The 19,053-nt window shown below is 41.0% G+C and overlaps 1 protein-coding gene across 1 annotated transcript in view; it reads left to right on the forward strand.

Annotated features, from left to right (window-relative positions):
- mgat4a (alpha-1,3-mannosyl-glycoprotein 4-beta-N-acetylglucosaminyltransferase A) overlaps positions 1-19,053 on the forward strand; it is a 30,046-nt gene that overhangs the window by 5,143 nt on the left and 5,850 nt on the right. Inside the window, exons 2-12 of the mRNA XM_061087948.1 lie at positions 7,477-7,644; positions 8,015-8,155; positions 12,757-12,890; positions 13,007-13,053; positions 13,176-13,289; positions 14,512-14,587; positions 15,245-15,359; positions 16,588-16,718; positions 17,252-17,359; positions 17,448-17,522; positions 17,666-17,784. Coding sequence (XP_060943931.1) covers positions 7,477-7,644; positions 8,015-8,155; positions 12,757-12,890; positions 13,007-13,053; positions 13,176-13,289; positions 14,512-14,587; positions 15,245-15,359; positions 16,588-16,718; positions 17,252-17,359; positions 17,448-17,522; positions 17,666-17,784 — 1,228 coding nt within the window. The remainder of the gene's footprint in view (positions 1-7,476; positions 7,645-8,014; positions 8,156-12,756; positions 12,891-13,006; positions 13,054-13,175; positions 13,290-14,511; positions 14,588-15,244; positions 15,360-16,587; positions 16,719-17,251; positions 17,360-17,447; positions 17,523-17,665; positions 17,785-19,053) is intronic.

Here is a 19,053-nt window from a genome sequence, read left to right on the forward strand (position 1 = left end):
TGCAGACTATTCAGGACACAAGCCATAATTATTTGCCTGGTTGGTCTTGTTGGTTAATAATCCAGTACCCAGCGCCCAACATAAGTGGTTCCTTGTTCTAGACCAGCGGAGTGTTGGTGCCAGAGTCAAACCATTTTTTTGTGGCAGAAAGACAGTTCTATGGCTGTTTAAATACAAAGAACTGGTTCTAGATCAAGCACTGGCTTGCACTTGTGGAAAGGGGGTAAGAGTTAACAGTTACAGAGCGCAAAAAAATCCCACTCTTCCCTTTTGCAAATGTGGCTTCCTCATTGCCTTCCTTGAACCCATGCATCTCCCTTCCGCTGTGGTGAAGGCTGTGGTTTTCTTCCATGATGACATCATTTCCAACACAAAGGACCAAAAATAGCAAAAGTGATTTCAGTGAAGGGGATAAATAAGCAGACAGACAGATAGATGCTGGTAGGCCACATATACGGTTTATTAGTAAGAATGTGAGTGAATGTAGCTCGGACATTGTGTGCGTGTGTGTGTGTGTGTGTGTGCATTCATTTAGTTTGTGTGTACTGTGAGGTAGGGCAGTCTGCCAGACAAATCCTAAGTGGTTTGGAAAGAAGAAGTGAGTAAAAAGGCCAAATCTGTAGAGCCGAGGATGAGAAGAGCCCGAGGTAGGCTGCATGATATGAGAGAAAGGACAAGAGTGCTGACACACACACACACACACACACACACACACACACACACACACACACACACACACACACATACCCCTTTATCCCAGACAGCCCTTGCTGTGCCAAACAGGCGTCCTCATCTGTTAACGACTTAACAATCATCGTAGTTCCCTTTCTCGTGCTTCTGTGCACTTCCTTAATCCCATGGCACCATTCATTCATTCATTCATTCATCGATCTATTCACTCATGCAATTGTTGCCTCTTTACTTCTGGACAAAATTCCCAGACAGCTCACAATTCCTCCTCAGTGTCAGGGAGGAGAGATGGCGATTGTTTGGCTTTAATTGTTCCCTGTTGATTAATCTGTGGCATACGCTCCCTGAATATACTGGGACATCTCTGTACCCATTAGTTTGTCTCTGCAAAAGTGGACATGCATACTTATAAGCATTGTGAAAGTTTACAAATTCAGGGCCAGATATTATTGACAGGAATTTGTGAATACCTTGGCAGTTGACACAAACCCTTACTGATATGGGGAAATGATGTTTTCATCATGTGAATCTTTTGGGCAATGTAGATGTGTGGGGTTTAATATTTAGTTTAAAGGGAGATTGATTAATTAATTTTATACTGAAACCAGTGCCAAGTAACCTTATTGGGCAGCTGGATGTTTCACAAGTGAGAATCCATCTTGCTAAGCTCCTGTCTATTAACTTGTGGCTCAACAACATGGCTTTGGACCAATCAGCGTCTTATGAAGGAGGAATAACTAGCAGTTATGGATGTGCCTTAAGCGTACCAACAGCAGGACATGATTATTTGGCAACAATGTGGCTCCTAAAGAGGATAGCATAGGGGCTGCTATGGCATCAGCTATATCAGAAGCAGAGAGTAGTTGTTCTTCAAAAGAAGAGCAAAGAATGGTACTGAAGGCTTTCATCGATGAAAATATATATTTTTTTACTACTCTCACAACTGGCATCAGTGACCTTGATGGACAGAACCTTGTCAGCTTCATCCAATCACCTGACATGTATTTTTTCAAAGCACCTGCCTCTTCCCAAACAGTTTCCAACAAAGCTTTCCCAGAAGTGTCAGTGTTATAAACCCTCACGTCTGTGGATTATCTGGAAGGAAACAGAACAAGACTTTGTGTGGGTGAACATCTGCCTTGACCGGTTGGGGTGAGCTGAGAAAAATCGGGAGGAGAGGTGGGTGGCAAAGATGGGAGAGAAGAGAGAGAGATGGAGCCAGAGCTTCAGACCCCATTGGATATCTTAAACAATTGATGGTGACATTCCTCAAAGTGGAGAATTCAAAGCAAAGAGTGATAGTTCTGGCTGATGAAAGCCTTTCAGTAGCCAAGTGAAGCCAGAGGAGTCGAAGTGAGCAGAGTGGGCCATGCCTTCAGCTAATTGCTGTCAAACAGCAGGCTGCAAGAGCTGTTCAGGACTTACAGCCACAGTATAGAAAGAAGAGTAGGAAGGCAGGATAAAAACAATGCACCCATAGTGATGAAGCTAAATTAAGAAACAGGGTTGGAAACCTGCCAAGGGTGCAAAGGTGCAAAAGAGTGAGTCTGGATGTATTTGATACAGTTAAACTACAACTATTTCAAAGGTGAAGAGAAAGGGTTGGGGTGTGTAGCAAAGACAAAAATGGAAAGAATAGGATAAAGGTGTACATTTTCTCTTTTTGCCAACTACAGAAAACTCTTCAGGGAGTATCACTAGCCTACTCTTGGATCGACTTGCTCTGCTCTTTCTGAAAAAAAAAACAAAAAATCAATACTACTACTAAGTGTGTGTGTGTGCAGTGTTATTTACGTGTGTTATGCTTTCTTTTGTTTTCACAAGTGGTTATGCCTACTGTTGAACCAGAAATGTTTAACTTTTGTGAACGCGATTGATCTTTTCTGTCCAGTGGATATGGAGTGAAACAGCACAGTGTTGTTGACCTCGGTAACTTGCAGTGTGTAATTTTAACATGACTGATGGACCTAATGTCCTATGTGAACTTTTGAATCCCACCACTGCCAAAACACAAACGTACTATATCCATTTCTGGGTTTTGTCCTATTAATGTCAAGTGCATGTGCTGCACCATCTGTCCTACTTAAGAGATAACAGCCTTGTTATATGCGTTGTGTTGCACACAGCAGCTGCAGTGTAGAACCATGAATGTAGCAGGTGCACTGCTTGAGGGCATCATACATGCATAATACATAATATGGACATGTTTTGCATGCATGTGCATCTTCTTTCTAGGTCTGGAAAGTGGAAATCTGTCCACTAGAAAAGGCCAAATGATGATGCATCTTTTCAGGAACTCAAACAAGTCAAAGGACTGTTGAATCTTTTAAGGCTTTAATACTTTTTTCAAGGTCCATAAATGACTCCTTGAGAAATCCAAATCAAGAAAAATACATAATCTGGATTCCTCACAAAAATGTAATGGGTTATTTCCTGACTCATACCACATCCTTCCACCAAGTTTCATGGTAATCCACCCTGTAGATTTTTGCATAATCTTGCAAACTGACAAACCTCCAAAAACAACTAACAAGGACGAAGACCTGACTTTAGTTGAGGTAATAATTGTAGATATGCTTTTGAGATACATTTGCTGCATCATAATGTAGACATTATGGAGAGATTGAAATTTATAAAAATTAACTTCTTGTTAAATTATTGATTCCCCATTTAAGTAAGGAGCATTTAGGAATAGACTGGAATTTGTTATATCAAAATGTTCAAGAAAACTGAATATGATGGATTATAGTCACATTTACAAGCTTCACAAATGCAAGGCTTATGGTTGGAAGGTCACATGACAAACCTCATAGCTATTCTGAAAATCTTTGTTCAGCTTTGACGGTTTTATACAGTTCATGTGAGGCTTTGTACCCTGATGAGCAGAGTAGTAGTTGATTTAGTTTGAATTCTGCTTCCACCTAGAAACTGGATGTTTTGAAATAATGTCGACCAGGGAATGGGAGATTTACATGTGCTGGTAAAAGTAGAACTTTCTTCCAAAAAGCACATCTTCATATTATGTTGTGTTGTTTTCTCACTCATACGAACATAAACTGCACCAGCCCCTCATCAGCACTCATGAAGCCACAGTCAACATCCTGCATCAGCGAACTAGAGTGAGGTCAAGGACAAAATCACAGTGAGGCCTTTAATGAGCTGATGGATTGACTGATAAAAATCTTAACACTGTTGAGTTCAAGGTTTAACTTATTTTAAGTAATTCTAAGCTCTAATATCATCCTTGTCCTCTCTTAAACTGTGTGAGAGTTTGGAAAAGTAGATGTCCAAGCCAGGTTTCTGTCAGCCCCAGATCGAGTCTTCACATATTTACGTGATACGACTGAGGTCAAAGTGAATAAGCACAATGACAGAACAAATACGTAGACTGTATATAAAGATTGACAACATATAACTGCTTGTCATAAGTGAAGCCAAAGTGTCTTGATTTCCATCTATGTCTGCCTGCTGCATGTTAATAAAGGAGAAGTCACAAATATTTTTCTCACGCACTACGTACCCAAAACTGTGCTGATACCACATAAGGAAACATTTTCTGACCAGTTGGGTGAGATGCTTTGAAGAATATGCAGAAGGCAGGACATGACACATATATTTCCCTGAGGAAAGTGTTTATACAGCACATCATCACCGCCCTTAGTTCTCATCACCAAAAGCTCTTAAATCTTGTTGTCTTTTCAATTTTGTCATCGTCTTTTGCATACATATAACACCCCTTTTTCATCCTGAGATATTTGTATTCTTCAAGCTCACAGCAGTCGCGTGTTGCAAACATCAACACTTGTTCGCTGTGAATTTTCTGGACATTTTCCTGCTGGATTCTCACATTGGCTCACTCAGGCATTTTCTGGACATTTTACTAGGGGGCTGGCACAAAAAAAAGAATGTCAGGAGCAACTGGCTCAGCCATTTTTGTTTTTACAAACAGCTCCTCACAAAACTTTTAGGAAAATGTCCAGACTTCAGTGATTGTCTGAAAGCAGTTTAAGCGAGTGTGAGATATTTGTTGAGTGTCCAAAATATATTCAACTCCTCAGTCCGCCCATGTACCTCCATTACTAAATCAAATTAAATGAGATGAGGAATCAAGGATGGCACGTCAAGGCAAAATATCACAGGAGAGTGGGAGGAAATGGGTGTATGGAAACCAGGGGACAAGCAGAGAAAAGCACATGCTAGAATGGAAGTGCAGATAGGGCAGAAAGTTATACACATGCAGGACACTAAAAATATTTAAAATGGTATGTAATAGGAAGGGAAGAATAAGACTATGGTAAATAAAAAGCGAGTGGATGCAGATGGATGGATAGGAGATGTTTTCAAGCCAGGAGGAAGAGGATAACCACTTAGCCCTTCCCCCATTACTCATGGTTCTCGAGAGCAGAGAAGAATAATGACATTGAATGGATGTACGCCAGACCTCAGGTAGGCCTAATTGTTTAATGCATTCGTGCAACTATGCAGTCGAGTAGCTTGTACACCAGCAGAGTAAATTCACCATTCAACCTGTCAGGAAATTGAGCATTTACGTGAGGTCATGGTTCTATTGTTTTGAACAGTAATGAAAAATTGTGACAGAGGGTAAAGTGACATTTACCTTTAAATGCCAAGAGACTTATCGATACACTGACCAACACACATGAGTTTTTACACAGTGCTTAGGTCATGGGAGTGGAACTTCCCTGGAAGACAATGTGTCACGCAATGTGACATGCAAGTTTCATCACCTAGTGTTTATGCCAGTAGAAACCGAGTTAACCAGAAACCTTATCTATTTCCTGTTTCTCTTCTCTGGTGCTCTGTGTCTCTAGTTTCTTTTACACAGTAGGATTACAGGCTTGGTTTCATCTCAACAGGACTGGAGTCCCAACAATCAAAGTGACTGTCATGAAGATGAAAGTCTTGGTTTTGGTGTAAGTTGCCCTATTCTCAAGGTTTGGACCAAATGACAGCATCTGTCTGTGTGTCTCAGGGATCAGCATTCATGTTCTTAGAAAAAGGGGAGCAGGGGCAGGGTGGCTGGACAATAAGCTCAGTCAGAGGAAGTGATGGAAGGGGAAGATAAAGGGGAGTCTGGGATTTGTTATCGTTAACGGCTCTCTGTAAGGGCACAATAAATCTACCAGAAGTGGAAGATCAGACACTGGCCAAACCCACAACCCCATCTAACTCGCTCTCGCTCTCTCTCTCACACACGTTTGTACATTTATTTTGGTAAGGACACTCATTGGCATAACAAACTAAATGCCTAGCCCTCATCCTTCACATTGCAGACTAGGAAGCATACAGAAGAACTTGGTATGACATATGTCTGTCCTGTTGTCATCACCAACAAGGGCTTAGTCAACCTTCGCTTGACACAGATTTTTGCTTGATTGGTTTGTAGACGGTTGTGCTTGGCGTTGGTGCTTTGTCAATTTAACCAAAGAAGGTTGGTGAGAAAGATGATCATCTCCATGTTTCATAATCTCCAAAAATAGTACTGTCAGTAAACGTTTTTCAAACAGCACTTTTCAAAAGCTGTCACAAAGCACCAAAACAGTCAGTGAGGGGACATTTATTTAAAATATAGAGAAAACAGAAACAAAGAGACTGTAGCGTAAAAACCTCAGCAAATTAGATAATGAGTAAGATTGACTTTTATAGGTTACGTAGAACATCTGATCTTGGCCCTCCAACAAACCACAGCTACCCTCCTTTCCAAAGAATTACCCGGCCTCTACTTTCAGACTCATACACCAACCGCTCAACTTCCTGATAAGATCTTCTCAACCTCAAAAAGTTTTCGTGTAGAATCCCGGAAATCCTTTTTTGAGGAGTTTGAAAAAGTAGCTGTCTCTGTTTCCTTTGCAGCTTGTCTTCACTTGCTCTATACATCCAGACGACTTCATTTCAAACTGTAGTACAAGTGTTCAGAAGTCATCAGAGGGACAGTTTTACTGTCTTTACAGCTTGCATGTGTGAATGTCTGCTTGTTCAACATTACTACAACACTGACCTCCAAAAGACTAACTCAATAATAACAATAAAAAAGTGTTCAGCCCAAGTCATGCTTCTGTGTCGAATCTACGATGTAACGCCGACGTAGCAGAACCCTACGCCGTAACGTATTGTCAGCCTCCCCACAAATGTAACCTGCGTGGTCGAGGCAACGCAGACCGCAAGAGCTATGATTGGTCCGCTTGGTAGCATCGCATTTCTGGCAGTATTTCCGGAATCTCCTGCTTAGCCTCTTTCGGTTTAATGGTCATACAGACAATCTCTTCCGACGTCCTTCTTTTATTCTTTGCAGTTCTTTCAGAAAAAGTAATTGCTCTTATACACCTAGCTGCTTCAACTCCAACATGACAACGCATTCCATTGTTCTGAAGTAACCTGAGAAGCCAGAGAAACTCAACACAGAAGCATAGAAACTCTATGGTCACGAGTGTTTTGGCTCCACGCCCACTAGCATTTCGGTGGTGTAATTGCAGAGCGATGCACACACACAAACGCACGACTATGAATGATCCCAACGGCGTAGGCCTCATGCATAAGCTAGGTGCGTACCTTTTAGGTAGCTTTGACGCAGAACCATGAATCTGCCTTTTATTAAGGTGCAAAATGAAGCAAATTTGATCCAACATAAAGGATAATAAGGCCGTGGTCCAGGCACAAAGTGATTCGTTTTTGGATAGGATGCAAAAAGATCATTGTGAAATTGAGCACTTTTTAACCTAACTTCACTTGCTAATGCACCCCACTTTCCTTTTATTTCTCTTACAGAAAAGCTGACAGCATATCAGCGGGAGTTCCATGCCCTGAAAGAGCGCCTTCGTGTGGCAGAGCACAGGACGCTGCAGCGCTCGTCTGAGCTCAACAACATTCTTGAGCAGTTCCGACGCGCCATCGCTGAGACTAACAGCAGCAAAGATGCTCTCACAAACTTTTCAGGTAATGACCACATACAAAATCATCTGATGACTCATTAACTCTTACCAAAGTTTTACACTGTTGAGTTAACATCAGAGCTGATTCAGTAATTTGTGTACATTATATACTGAACTGTTTTCTGTGAGCGATTTTGTCCTTGCATGACCTGTTGTAAAATCCAAAACATATACAGTACATGTATACCGTTATATCGGAACTAATGAATAAATAACAACAATAACTCTTCTACGAGTCCCTCAGTGAATAATAAATATTGGATTCATTCTGTAGTTATAGCATCACTGTCCTACCAGTGCACATTAGTGTCAACAGGTGGTAATTTAAAAACTCAGCAGCACTGCTGAACTCATGTTTCTGTGACCTCTTTCAGATGAGACGCAGAAACTGCTGAAGGAGCTCTCAAATAGGAAACAGCTCCAGGTGCCAAATATCTACCACCACATGCCTCACCTTCTCAACAATGAGGGGAGCCTGCACCCAGCCGTGCAGGTTGGTCTTGGCCGCACGGGAGGTGAGAAGCTTATACATACACTGCAAGTTTTGTACAACAGCAAGGCCCCTGGTTTAAGAGAGGCCTGCTCTCCTGAATATGCATGCTCTTCCTACACAAACACACTCAGACCCCCAGAGATCTTTATTACACGAGGAAGAATCAAGTCTCAACAAGTTGGCACTCAGGGAACTAGTTAGCAGCAAACATCCCCCCTGAATTGAGGTTTCCAATAATATCTTACTGATGAACACTGGTAGAGTTGAAGATGAACTGTAATGCATGTACAGTATGATACCCTATTTAATTAACACATTTTTTATAAAACAAAGTTTATATCTTGTATATGTTTCTCTATCCCACTATGTTTTTGCTAACATGGTCTTACACTCGTTTTAAATGCCTTTTTCTTGTTTTTAATTTGAGGGAAAATACTCAATATAAAAAAACAGTCACACAAAGTTTACTAGTTAACTAACTTAATCCAGAAATTAACCATGATAACATCACAGCAACCACATTTTTCCTGAGTGCAATGCGTCCTGTCGAAGTTGTTTTATATGGATTATTTCACCCCCATTTTTAGCAAACCACATTTTAGATGATTTTTAAGAGGATTATTTATCTGCCATTGTTGGTGTGATACATGGAGTGGATCTGGGACCTGACTTTAACGGTGGCAACGGCTCAAATGGTGTTTCCAGCTCATTCCTAATGACAGTGACAGAGGGGGGAAACCGTCTAGACAAATTAGAGGAAAAGACGGAGGGACAAGTTGGGCACAAATAGGAGTTTTTTGTCCCTGGCCCGTGGCCTGTTTGATTAATGAGTGCAAGGTATTCCCACGGGAAACAAGAAAAATGCAGGGGCCATTGTTGCCGTCTTTCCAAGTCACTGCTGTCAAGCTTTCAGGAGACTTTTTGGCTTGCTTTTAGAAATCTAAAATAGAAAGTCTAGCCACTGATAATGAAGAGTCTGTTGTTCTCACCTACTTACCGCCTTGGGTACTGATAGTTCTGCTGATTTCATTCAGTTATACTGGGGGTACAAGCAGGAAGTGGTAGCACAAGTAGCACAGAGGCTATTTTAGCCCAGTCATCTGCGTGGATGCCACATGACATACTTGACAGGCCACTGGCAACTTTCGGCTCGAGGCCCAAACAGTGACTTTAATCTTTCCCTGTTATCTGCTGCTAATTGTTTTTCATAATCTCTCGTTTTTTTCCTCTGCTGGTCTAAGCATATCTGACATTCTCTTGATATTTATAGCTGAGCAAATTAGGCCATGATCCCACTTTAAAAATGAACAAGTATTATGAGGAAAAACCGCTCAGACACTCTACTTTCAAACTGTAGTACCACGTGTTCAAAAATCATCAGAGGGACTGTTATACTGACATGGTTGGAGTTGGGCCTGGCTGAATCCCCTTTTATACAGAAGTCAATACGAGTATAATTGCGAGCGCAGCGCTGCTAGTTCCAATCAGACAGTCTTCAGGAAGTCGTCTATCTACCAACTTATGCCCTTTTGCACTGTCAATACTCTGTTGGTTACTAAGTAACTTCAATTATACACAAGCATTTGTTTATTTTGACCAGCATGCCACAAGCTTTAATATATCTCTATTCATGCCCTTTCTCTCTCCAGTCTCGAATTCCTTTAACAGTCATGACTGACTCTTCTGTTGGCCTGAATGTAGAGAGTGTTGTTTCTGCTCAGGTGGTGCAAGCTGCTTCTTTTCTTCTCATTGCAAAGGCCTGACGCGTGAAGTTTCATGAAATCCCTCAGGTTTCTCTGCTCTCCAGTAGATGTTGCGTGTGCAGTGACAAGAATATCATCCCTCAGGAGCTTCCCACGCACTGCTGTTAATCACGCTGCCAACATTTTTCTTTATAAAGCAATGCTGATTTACAGACATAAAGATTGTGTTGCATCTGTGTGAGATTATGTCTGTAAATCAGTATTGCCGAACAGATAAACTATCAATTGAAAGTACTAGTTCTTGGATCGAAGTGTTCAACATGGCAACCTTTGATTCTACCGAAAACATAGTCAGTTCGAATTGCAGATGTTGTGATCTCATTCAACAAGATAAATCTATGACTTGTTTTGTTTTAATTTTATGAAATTGTAAAATGTATAAAGAAAGAAAGAGAAAGAAAATGGTTGTATCTGCCCCTTTATCCACATCTGCACCAAAATTTGATAGGGTCTTCCCAGGCGCAGGATCCAACCCTCCACCAAGTTTGGTAGAAATTAGTTTTGTAGTGTTTGTGTAATCCTGTTAATAGACATGATGAAAATTGGCTAATGACAGCAGCAGAGGTTAGAGAACCTGGAGGAATCATCTGAATGCTTTAAAAAGATTTTCTATGTCATTAAAATATAGCATCAGTGTACTGCGGCAACCCTTTGCATTGGAAACATTGAAACATTGCAGGCGTGATTTTCTTAAAAGTCACCAAAAACAGATAAAATAATCAATCAAAATGTGAAAAAAAGAGATCTCCTTGCCCGTTGATCAGAATACTATATTTTTCATACAAATAATCTATAGAATATTCCACTGTGACCAGATATGTTTTTTCAATTTAATTCAACATTATTTACATTATAATTTACAAAAATGTATCTAGTTATGTGTGTTCCTGTCTTGACACTAGACCTAACCTTAAGTAATGCAACAAGTTGAGCTTGAATATTCGGCTGCCCATTGAAAGCATAAAGACACAGTTGAACACTTGCTTCTTTTATGTGGAATGCCATGCCAAATCAAGTCTTTACATTGATTGAGTGAAGCGGGCAGACTGATCGAGGGACACGGGGAGGGGCAGTCCTGCTCCAGCTGCGCGTACATGCGTTATCACTCACTCACTGTCTTGCCCCGTCCCTTGCTCTGTCACTCTCTGTCTCTTTTCCGTCCTCCCACATTCTCCTTTCATCCTCGACCTACTTTCTTGGTGGTGGTGGTGGTGGTGGTGGTGGGTGTCGCTATACAACACGGAGCTCAGTGTGAGAAACACAAAGCAAAACTGGGACAGATTCTCCACGCTGCACAGATCACTCCAGAGGATTGCACCCTTTCTCATGTCCACTGCACAGCTCCCTCATTCTGCACCTCAAGTTTTTGTTCTTTGCCTTTGTTGAGGCCCCTTGCAACCTCGCAAACCCCTCAGTAAGCAGCTTTTCCCTTTTTAAACCGTACACACACACACATGTACAACACGCAACCATTAGCCTCACCCAATCATTACCATCCCCTATAGAGCCAGTTTTAAGCTGCTTCCATTAGGACAAAACTTTAATTTATCTGGTATGAAAACAAGCATTACCCAAAGCTTCCTTCTGTAGATTTTGGCCCAAGGATATTAATTCAGTTAAGAGCAAATGTATAGAAGAGGAAGCTATATAAGAAAATATACAGTACACAAATTATTAGGCAATTTCATGCCGCTGTCTTGACTTATTTTCTTTTAAACTCTGATTGATTGTCAAACAAGTTGCTCCTTGTCACATTTGCATCTCCCCGGTTTTTATGCTCTCTGCTATCTCATCCTCTCACTCTCTCTTTCCCCCGGTGAAAGTGATCCTTGTAGTCTACTGAGCACAATGAACTGGATTTGTGTTGGTAACAGTCCATTGTACTTCTCCCAGTCTCGTGTAGTTTCAGGGGAAATCTCCCCATCATAAAGAAGAGGCCGTCTGTTTTGTCGCTCCAAGCCTCACACAATAGGGGCAATGAGAAGATGACAATAGACTCTCTTCTCCTCTTTCCATGTCTCGCCGCTGTGTCACTCGACAAGTCTGCTCTCTGCTCAGTCTCTCTCCTTTAGCTCAGAAGTGGGGATTTCTTCCTTGGACCTAATACATTTTCCCCAGTTTGTTTTTATTTGCCAGCAAGATGATGCAAAAATTACAGTTTTTCACAGAAGTTGGTGGAAGGATTAGGGAAGAACCCATTCATTATGGGGAAGGGGGGGGGGGGAGGAGGAGAGAAGTAGTTTAAGACTATGTTGATAATTTTTAACCTTTTAGTCAACCAGTCGTTTTTGCCTCTGGTTGGATTTAATGCATGTTTCAGTTGCTAAAATTGGTGTACATACTGGCTATATTGTTGTACTGAGTTGGTACAACAATATAGCCAGTTTTGGTTTGGTTCTGGACACTTATTATTTAGTCAATTGCATTAAAAGCGAGATAAACCACTCAGGATAATATCGTATCGTTTTCACATTATAGGGGTCTGATCTTCTCTGGTCATTGCTCTCTGCTACTTTAGTCTGTCCAACTTCCTTGAGCTCACACGAATTTAACATCATGTCGCTGATCACAGAGTCAATGATAATCTTCTGTTAATGCCAGTTATTAAACAATAATATATAATACAAATTGTTGATTCTTTTATTAATTACAATTATAAGATTGTGTAAGATTCAACTAACGAACATGCAGCATATAAGTGCAGCTGCATTACAAACTATTGGCCAAAACTTGTGCTCTTGATTTAGGCGGGTTGTAATCTGTTGGTGTCCGACAAAAAGATTATTTGGTTTCAGATCCACTTGTTTAAATAGCCATCCATTCCTGATTCTCACCACATGCTTATCTCTCTTTTTCTCAGTTACCATGGTGATGGGGATTCCCACAGTGAAGCGGAAGGTGAAGTCTTATCTGTCAGAGACGCTGCGTTCGCTAATAGACAAGCTGTCACCAGAGGAGAAACTTGACTGTGTTATTATTGTCTTTGTTGGGGAGGTGAGATCCCATAATCCAAACTGTATGTGTCATTACATGATTTTATTACACAGTGAACAAAAATGTTGATAATAAGGAGTCAACATGTCTAAACTCTTTATGGTTGATCTCTGCAGACTGACGTGGACTACGTTCACAGCGTAGTTGCTGTCCTGGAGAAAGAGTGAGTACATTCCTCTGCTTCTTGCCAGATGCACAAAAAGATGGAAATGTTTTGAATTAGTGAAAAAGACCAGAGTAAAGTGTGTATCTCTGTTGACATCACCAGTGACTCTCTTTCGTCAGGTTTTCTACAGAGCTGAGTTCAGGCTTGCTGGAGGTGATTTCCCCTCCGGCCACCTATTACCCTGAGCTTACCAACCTCAAGGAGACATTTGGAGACTCCAGAGAGAGAGTCAGGTAAGCAGTTCACTTCGCCAAGACGTCTGTGTTATCATGGTGTTCAGTGCTGACATTTAATTATGCAAAATGTGATAGAAATCATTATCGAAATCTAGAACAATCAGCCCTGGGAGAAATGAAATGCAGGAGAGCTGCAGAAAAAAAAGTAGAAAGATGAGTCAGGGGGATGTGGGAGTGAACGAGCAAGCGAGAGATTTTTACAGAGGCTGCTCGGGTACTTGGTATTCCACAGGCACTTCTCAAAGTTGGATCAAGGTCATCAGCAGCAGCACCCTCTATCTCTTTCTCTCTGTAGTGCTCGCTCTCATTATCTTCTGTGCTTACCTTCTCTTTATAATGTGCTATCTGCGGGCTTCATTAGGAATCTGATTATGGTGCAGTTTGTGCTGACTACTTACAGTATGTACTAGGGTAATAGCATTTAGGGCTATTTGTGTGTGTGGGTGTTTTTGAGCACAGATGCTAATCTGAGCTGTATCTTGTTCAACATTGGCCCATGGGACACACTAATGTTGTGTGTGTGTGCGGGCACTCGTGCATGGACTCAGGTCAGTGATACATGAAAAGTTTAAAACGATGTCCTCTTTGCTGAAACTGCAGCAACACTGAACCACCTGGTTGAGGTGAAGTGCATGTGCATCATCTGCCCTCAAATTCAAATAAGTGGTGTCTGTTCACCTGACTGGAGTGTATGTGTGTGTACTTCTTTTTGTTTCCCCTTAAGGACCTTTTCCAGCATAAGCACTGACCTTGTCAGGATCAGTAGGCCTCATGGGAGCCAACAAGTCATAATAAGATCCTGGTTAAGGTTAGGGCTAAGCATGAATTGGTTATCATTAAGGTTAGGTTTCAGGCTGTCCACAATGAATGGAAGTCAATGTGAAGTCCTAATAAGGATAGCTGTACAAACCTGTCAGTGTACCACCTCTCACACCTGTTCTCTGGAGGCATCGTGAACACCTGCGGCTCTCAGCCAACAGCAGCGGGTCCATCTGCAGCGAGCGCAGATCCTTCAGATCAAACAGTTACTGTGACAGCATTGGCTTATAAATGATTCAAATAGCGTCTGCTGCCGTAACATGCAGGAAACCTTGGCGACCAGATTTGCACAGTTTTGCGTTTTGTATGTGAAGCATTGACTTTGACATGCAATGGTATAATATTTCACCTTACAGTGGCTCAGCTTTCATGTTTGTCGATTTGTATCTGCTTTGTTTAGATGGAGAACCAAGCAGAATCTGGACTATTCCTTCCTCATGATGTACGCTGTGAGCAAAGGGGTTTATTATGTCCAGGTATGTCCTTAAAATAATACATTTTCCAATAGCAACTTGCTGGAGTGTATTTTAAGAAAGGTTCTGTAGACAATTACTCAAGTATCAGAATGAAAGCCTTTTCTCTGCAAACTCTGATGTGCTCTTAGACTGAAGCACGTCCTCCCAAATTAAAAAACAGCAAGTACTTTAAGCAAATGTGTGTTGTTTCATTCTCCAGAGCCAGTGTTGTTGTTGTTTGTTATCAGACCGGAGTCGGTTTCACTTATTCTCAGCCTAATCCTCTTAGACATCTATAACTCTGATCCGTCTTCTTGGATTAAGTAGGCGTTCAATTGGGGAATGTTTACGTAAACATTGCCTCTCTGCAGATTTGAAATTCTGGGCACAGCCATTAGAGGTTGAATTTAACTGTGTTGTCAATCTTGCATCTGTGTGTCAATTGCATCATCTGCTCTCAGCTGGAGAGAAGAGGTATTGCCCCTCTAACATCTATTACTGCTTTAGATTAGTGTAGACACTCAGCAGTGTCCTTTAGATCAGCTCGGAGTCATGTCCCCACGTGAACATAGTGGAGTGTCCCTCCTGCTTTTCTCCCTTTCCATCAACAATTAACCAACTATTCAATGTGGTTATTTCCATCTTACATTTCTTTTGTGTGACCCTCTGTTTGTTCAGCTGGAGGACGATATTGTGGCCAAGCCCAACTACTTTGCCACAATGAAGAACTTTGCCCTGCAGCTGTCGTCAGAGGACTGGATGATCCTGGAGTTCTCTCAGCTGGGCTTCATTGGTATGATCCATTAAGCAAATGATTGTTAGTCAGCATCCACAAAGGCTGTCAACTGAAAATCTGTGCAAAGCTAATTCCCAGGCAGGCTATATGGTTGCTATAAATTGGTTTTCAACTCATTCTTTTAAATCAGTATTACAATGCCCTTGACAAGACATTAACATACTGTAAGACTTGTCGAGTGAAATGCAGCAAAGAAGTTTAACTCTTTCAGAAGAACAGTGCGAGCAGGAGGAGAAGAGCTGAGGCGTAGGAAATCTGTCCATCACATTGCAGAAAAGATTTCAAAATCTGAACGTTAAATCAATAAAAGTTGTGCCATCCAACTGTAAGAATATGCTATTGAATAAAGACAGACCGAGAGCTTAGCAGCCAGTAAAGACAATATGGACATTTTATTGATCTCCTTGGAAATTGGGTTATTGAAAAGTAATGTTAATTGGTCCGGATAAAGCAAATCCAAATGTATCCCAATCTATTCTTTTAATGGCCCAAATGTCAGTGGTTAACAAAACCTATCCTGCATGATTTAATTAATATGTAACTTTAGGGTATACTTGTAGATGTATACGGATCTGTGTTTAAATGTAAGTTCTAAAATGTAATTGAATCATTAGAATGCTGAGTTTAACTAGACCAATTAAACCCCAGTTTGTTTGCTGCAACCAACTCTGAAAATAGTTAACATCCACAAAGCTGGATTCAGCTTCCGAGATGAGTTCATTACAGTCGATATAATGATATGATATGATATGAAAAGTGTTCTGCTTAACTTAATGCAGCTTTTCTTGGTCTGTTGTTCCTGAACATTTTGTATTTTATCAGTATCATCCTTCATCTGAATGGAACGTTTATAGTTTTGTAAATGGATTTTTGGCACTAAACATGATCAATGGTAGCTTTGAGGGGAGCTGATAACCCTGGGTTTGTCCTAATTTTTGCGTTTTTTGTCCTATCTCAACAAAATATTTATTTAGCCAATTATCTTCTGGTAAAATAGGAGCATTCAACAAGCTTCTAGCATCTACGCTTTTCTGGACTTAAGTATCTAAAGCGTGAAACCTAGATTGTGATACAGCTGCTGCCCACAAGTCCTATTTATTTTGCTATACAGATATTAAAAAAAAATAATGAATAAGGTATTTTAAAGTGCTCGTTTGTAATATGAATTCTGGTTGATAATTGGTTATTAATCTGAAGTTTGCTCTATACTTTGTTTCTCCTTCAGGAAAAATGTTCCAGGCTCCTGACCTAAACCTCATTGTTGAGTTCATCTTCATGTTCTATAAGGAGAAACCCATCGACTGGCTGCTGGACCATATTCTCTGGGTCAAAGTCTGCAATCCTGAAAAAGATGCGGTGTGTACTGTGATTGATTAATGCATGACTAAAGTTCTCCATTGTTTTGATGGTTTTCTGTAAGTTGAATTCTGACAAGACTGGGTATGAGATCCTTGTTCAAACAATGGGAGAAAGGGAGGAGAGGTGTCTGTTTGCAAAGCCAGCTGCAAACAGACAGGTTAAAGGTAAACTGACTTTAGCGTAAATATTCTGGAAGGGTTGGCTTTATTTCTCCCACTGCCTCCACCCTTTTTACATAAAAATTGGACAGACAAACAAAGCAGCTAATTTATAAAGCCAAGATCACCCTCTCCTCTTCTAAGGAAAATAGAACCAGACAGTGTGTACACACATACGTTCGTTGCACATGTTGGAGGATAGGAGGGGGTTGTTGAATGACTGTGTGCCAAAGACAAATGATTAACATGGCTCACAGGTAAACTATGGGTGGGTCTCCGAGCAGATTTTCTCTAAGCGATAAGTACATGCACACAGCAGAAAGAAGAACATGTATGACAACTGGGTCTCATTCCCACTTTTCTTCTTTCCAGAAACATTGCGAGCGTCAGAAGTCCGGCCTACGAGTGCGGTTCAGACCCTCCCTATTTCAACACGTAGGCCTTCATTCGTCTCTTGCAGGAAAGATTCAAAAACTCACAGTGAGTCTCGCACCCTCTGAGTCATTTGTTTTCAACAGCAGTTAATGCTACTTCCTGTGTAACACTGGCGTCTGCTCTCCATCTGCAGGACAAGGATTTCCTGAAGCCGCTGCTCCACAAGATGCACGTCAACCCACCAGCTGAGGTTTCCACATCAATGAAGGTCTCACTCCAGAGTTCCCATCCTTTTACTGTCGTCTAGTTAATGCGAATAATTATATAAAAAATTGTATTGTACACTAAAATATGATAAGAACAACATAAAAGTGAAAGCACTGATCAGAACATTTGTGTTGTGTCACGCAGGTGTATCAGGGTCACACACTGGAGAAGACATACCTAGGAGAGGACTTCTTCTGGGCCATTACTCCGACTACAGGAGACTACGTCCTCTTCAAGTTTGACAGACCCGTTAGCATAGAGAGGTAGAGGAGCTTTTGCCTGTGTGGAATATGCTTGTGTGCACAGCTTCTTATCATTTCCTTTCAAACAAAATGATGACCATGCACACTACAGCCTATTTGCTCACACAGGCATATACAAAATCTTTTTTTTCTCTATTATCCTCCTACTGCCTTTCACTGATTCAGGTTTAGATTCAGTGTGTGCGCTTTGTGTGTCATGTGCTGTGTGTCTCCGGGGATCGGGTTGAGTTAATGAGAGTGCTCTAAAATAAGCATTCACAGACCGGCCTCCTACTCTCTGTGGAGCCGGGGTAGAAAGGGAGCAATACCGTGAATGTGAAGGAAGCAGTAAGCGAGACTGACGGCTCAAAGCACAGCTGAAAAGGTTTTTATATTGTAGGGGCAAAAGACAGAGAGACATATAACCATTCTTACTTGCATTAACACCTACGATCAATTTAGAGTCTGCCATTAAGTCTACCTCAAATCTACCCTCCTCTTGTAATGATTTTATTTGGGCGGTGACTAAGTTTACATGGACTCCAATAATCTGACGATTGACCGTCAATCAATCAAATTTTATTCGTACAGCCCTACTCACAAATCATAATTCGTCTCACAGGGCCTAACCCTAACCTTTATTCCGATTATTTTCTTAATCTAGTTAAAATCCAAATATCGGTGTCCATGTGGAGGTGGCAGTGGGTGGGAAAGGGGCCGTCTTGTGTTCCACCGTGTTTGTAGAGTTGAGACTGTTTTGGAGTGACACCAGTTACACTGGCTCAAACTGTATTGTAACGGATGTCGGTAATCATAACATTTCTGCAGGCAGAACTCAAAAATTTGTAATATTTTTAAGGAACTTCATAATTATGTTATTCAGGTAGTGAAATGGTGCCTTTTAATGTTTTAGGTTTCATGAAATTTACATATTTTCCTGTATTTCCATGGCAACGAGCTTGACTTGGCCAAATTGAGAATATGCTCTCAACTCAGATCTTTTCAACAGTAAGCAGCACAGTGTGGATATGAAGGGATTAAATGTTATCACTGACACTGAGTTACGGGATCACTTAATACTCCAAACCTGCACACTAAATTAACACCATATTAAGACAAACAGGAGTGACCATGCAATCCTGGTGGAAGCTCTCAGGTTCTAGTCAGGAAAAAAATTCTCACTGTATGTTACTTTTGTGATTATTATCATCTAAAATTATATAAAACAATATTACATGCATATCTTGTGTACCTTTTAAGATTGTGTGGTTTTTATATAACAATTCTTCA

The sequence above is a fragment of the Limanda limanda genome, chromosome 16, assembly GCF_963576545.1.
Source record: "Limanda limanda chromosome 16, fLimLim1.1, whole genome shotgun sequence".
In the NCBI taxonomy this organism is placed as follows: Eukaryota; Metazoa; Chordata; class Actinopteri; order Pleuronectiformes; family Pleuronectidae; genus Limanda; species Limanda limanda.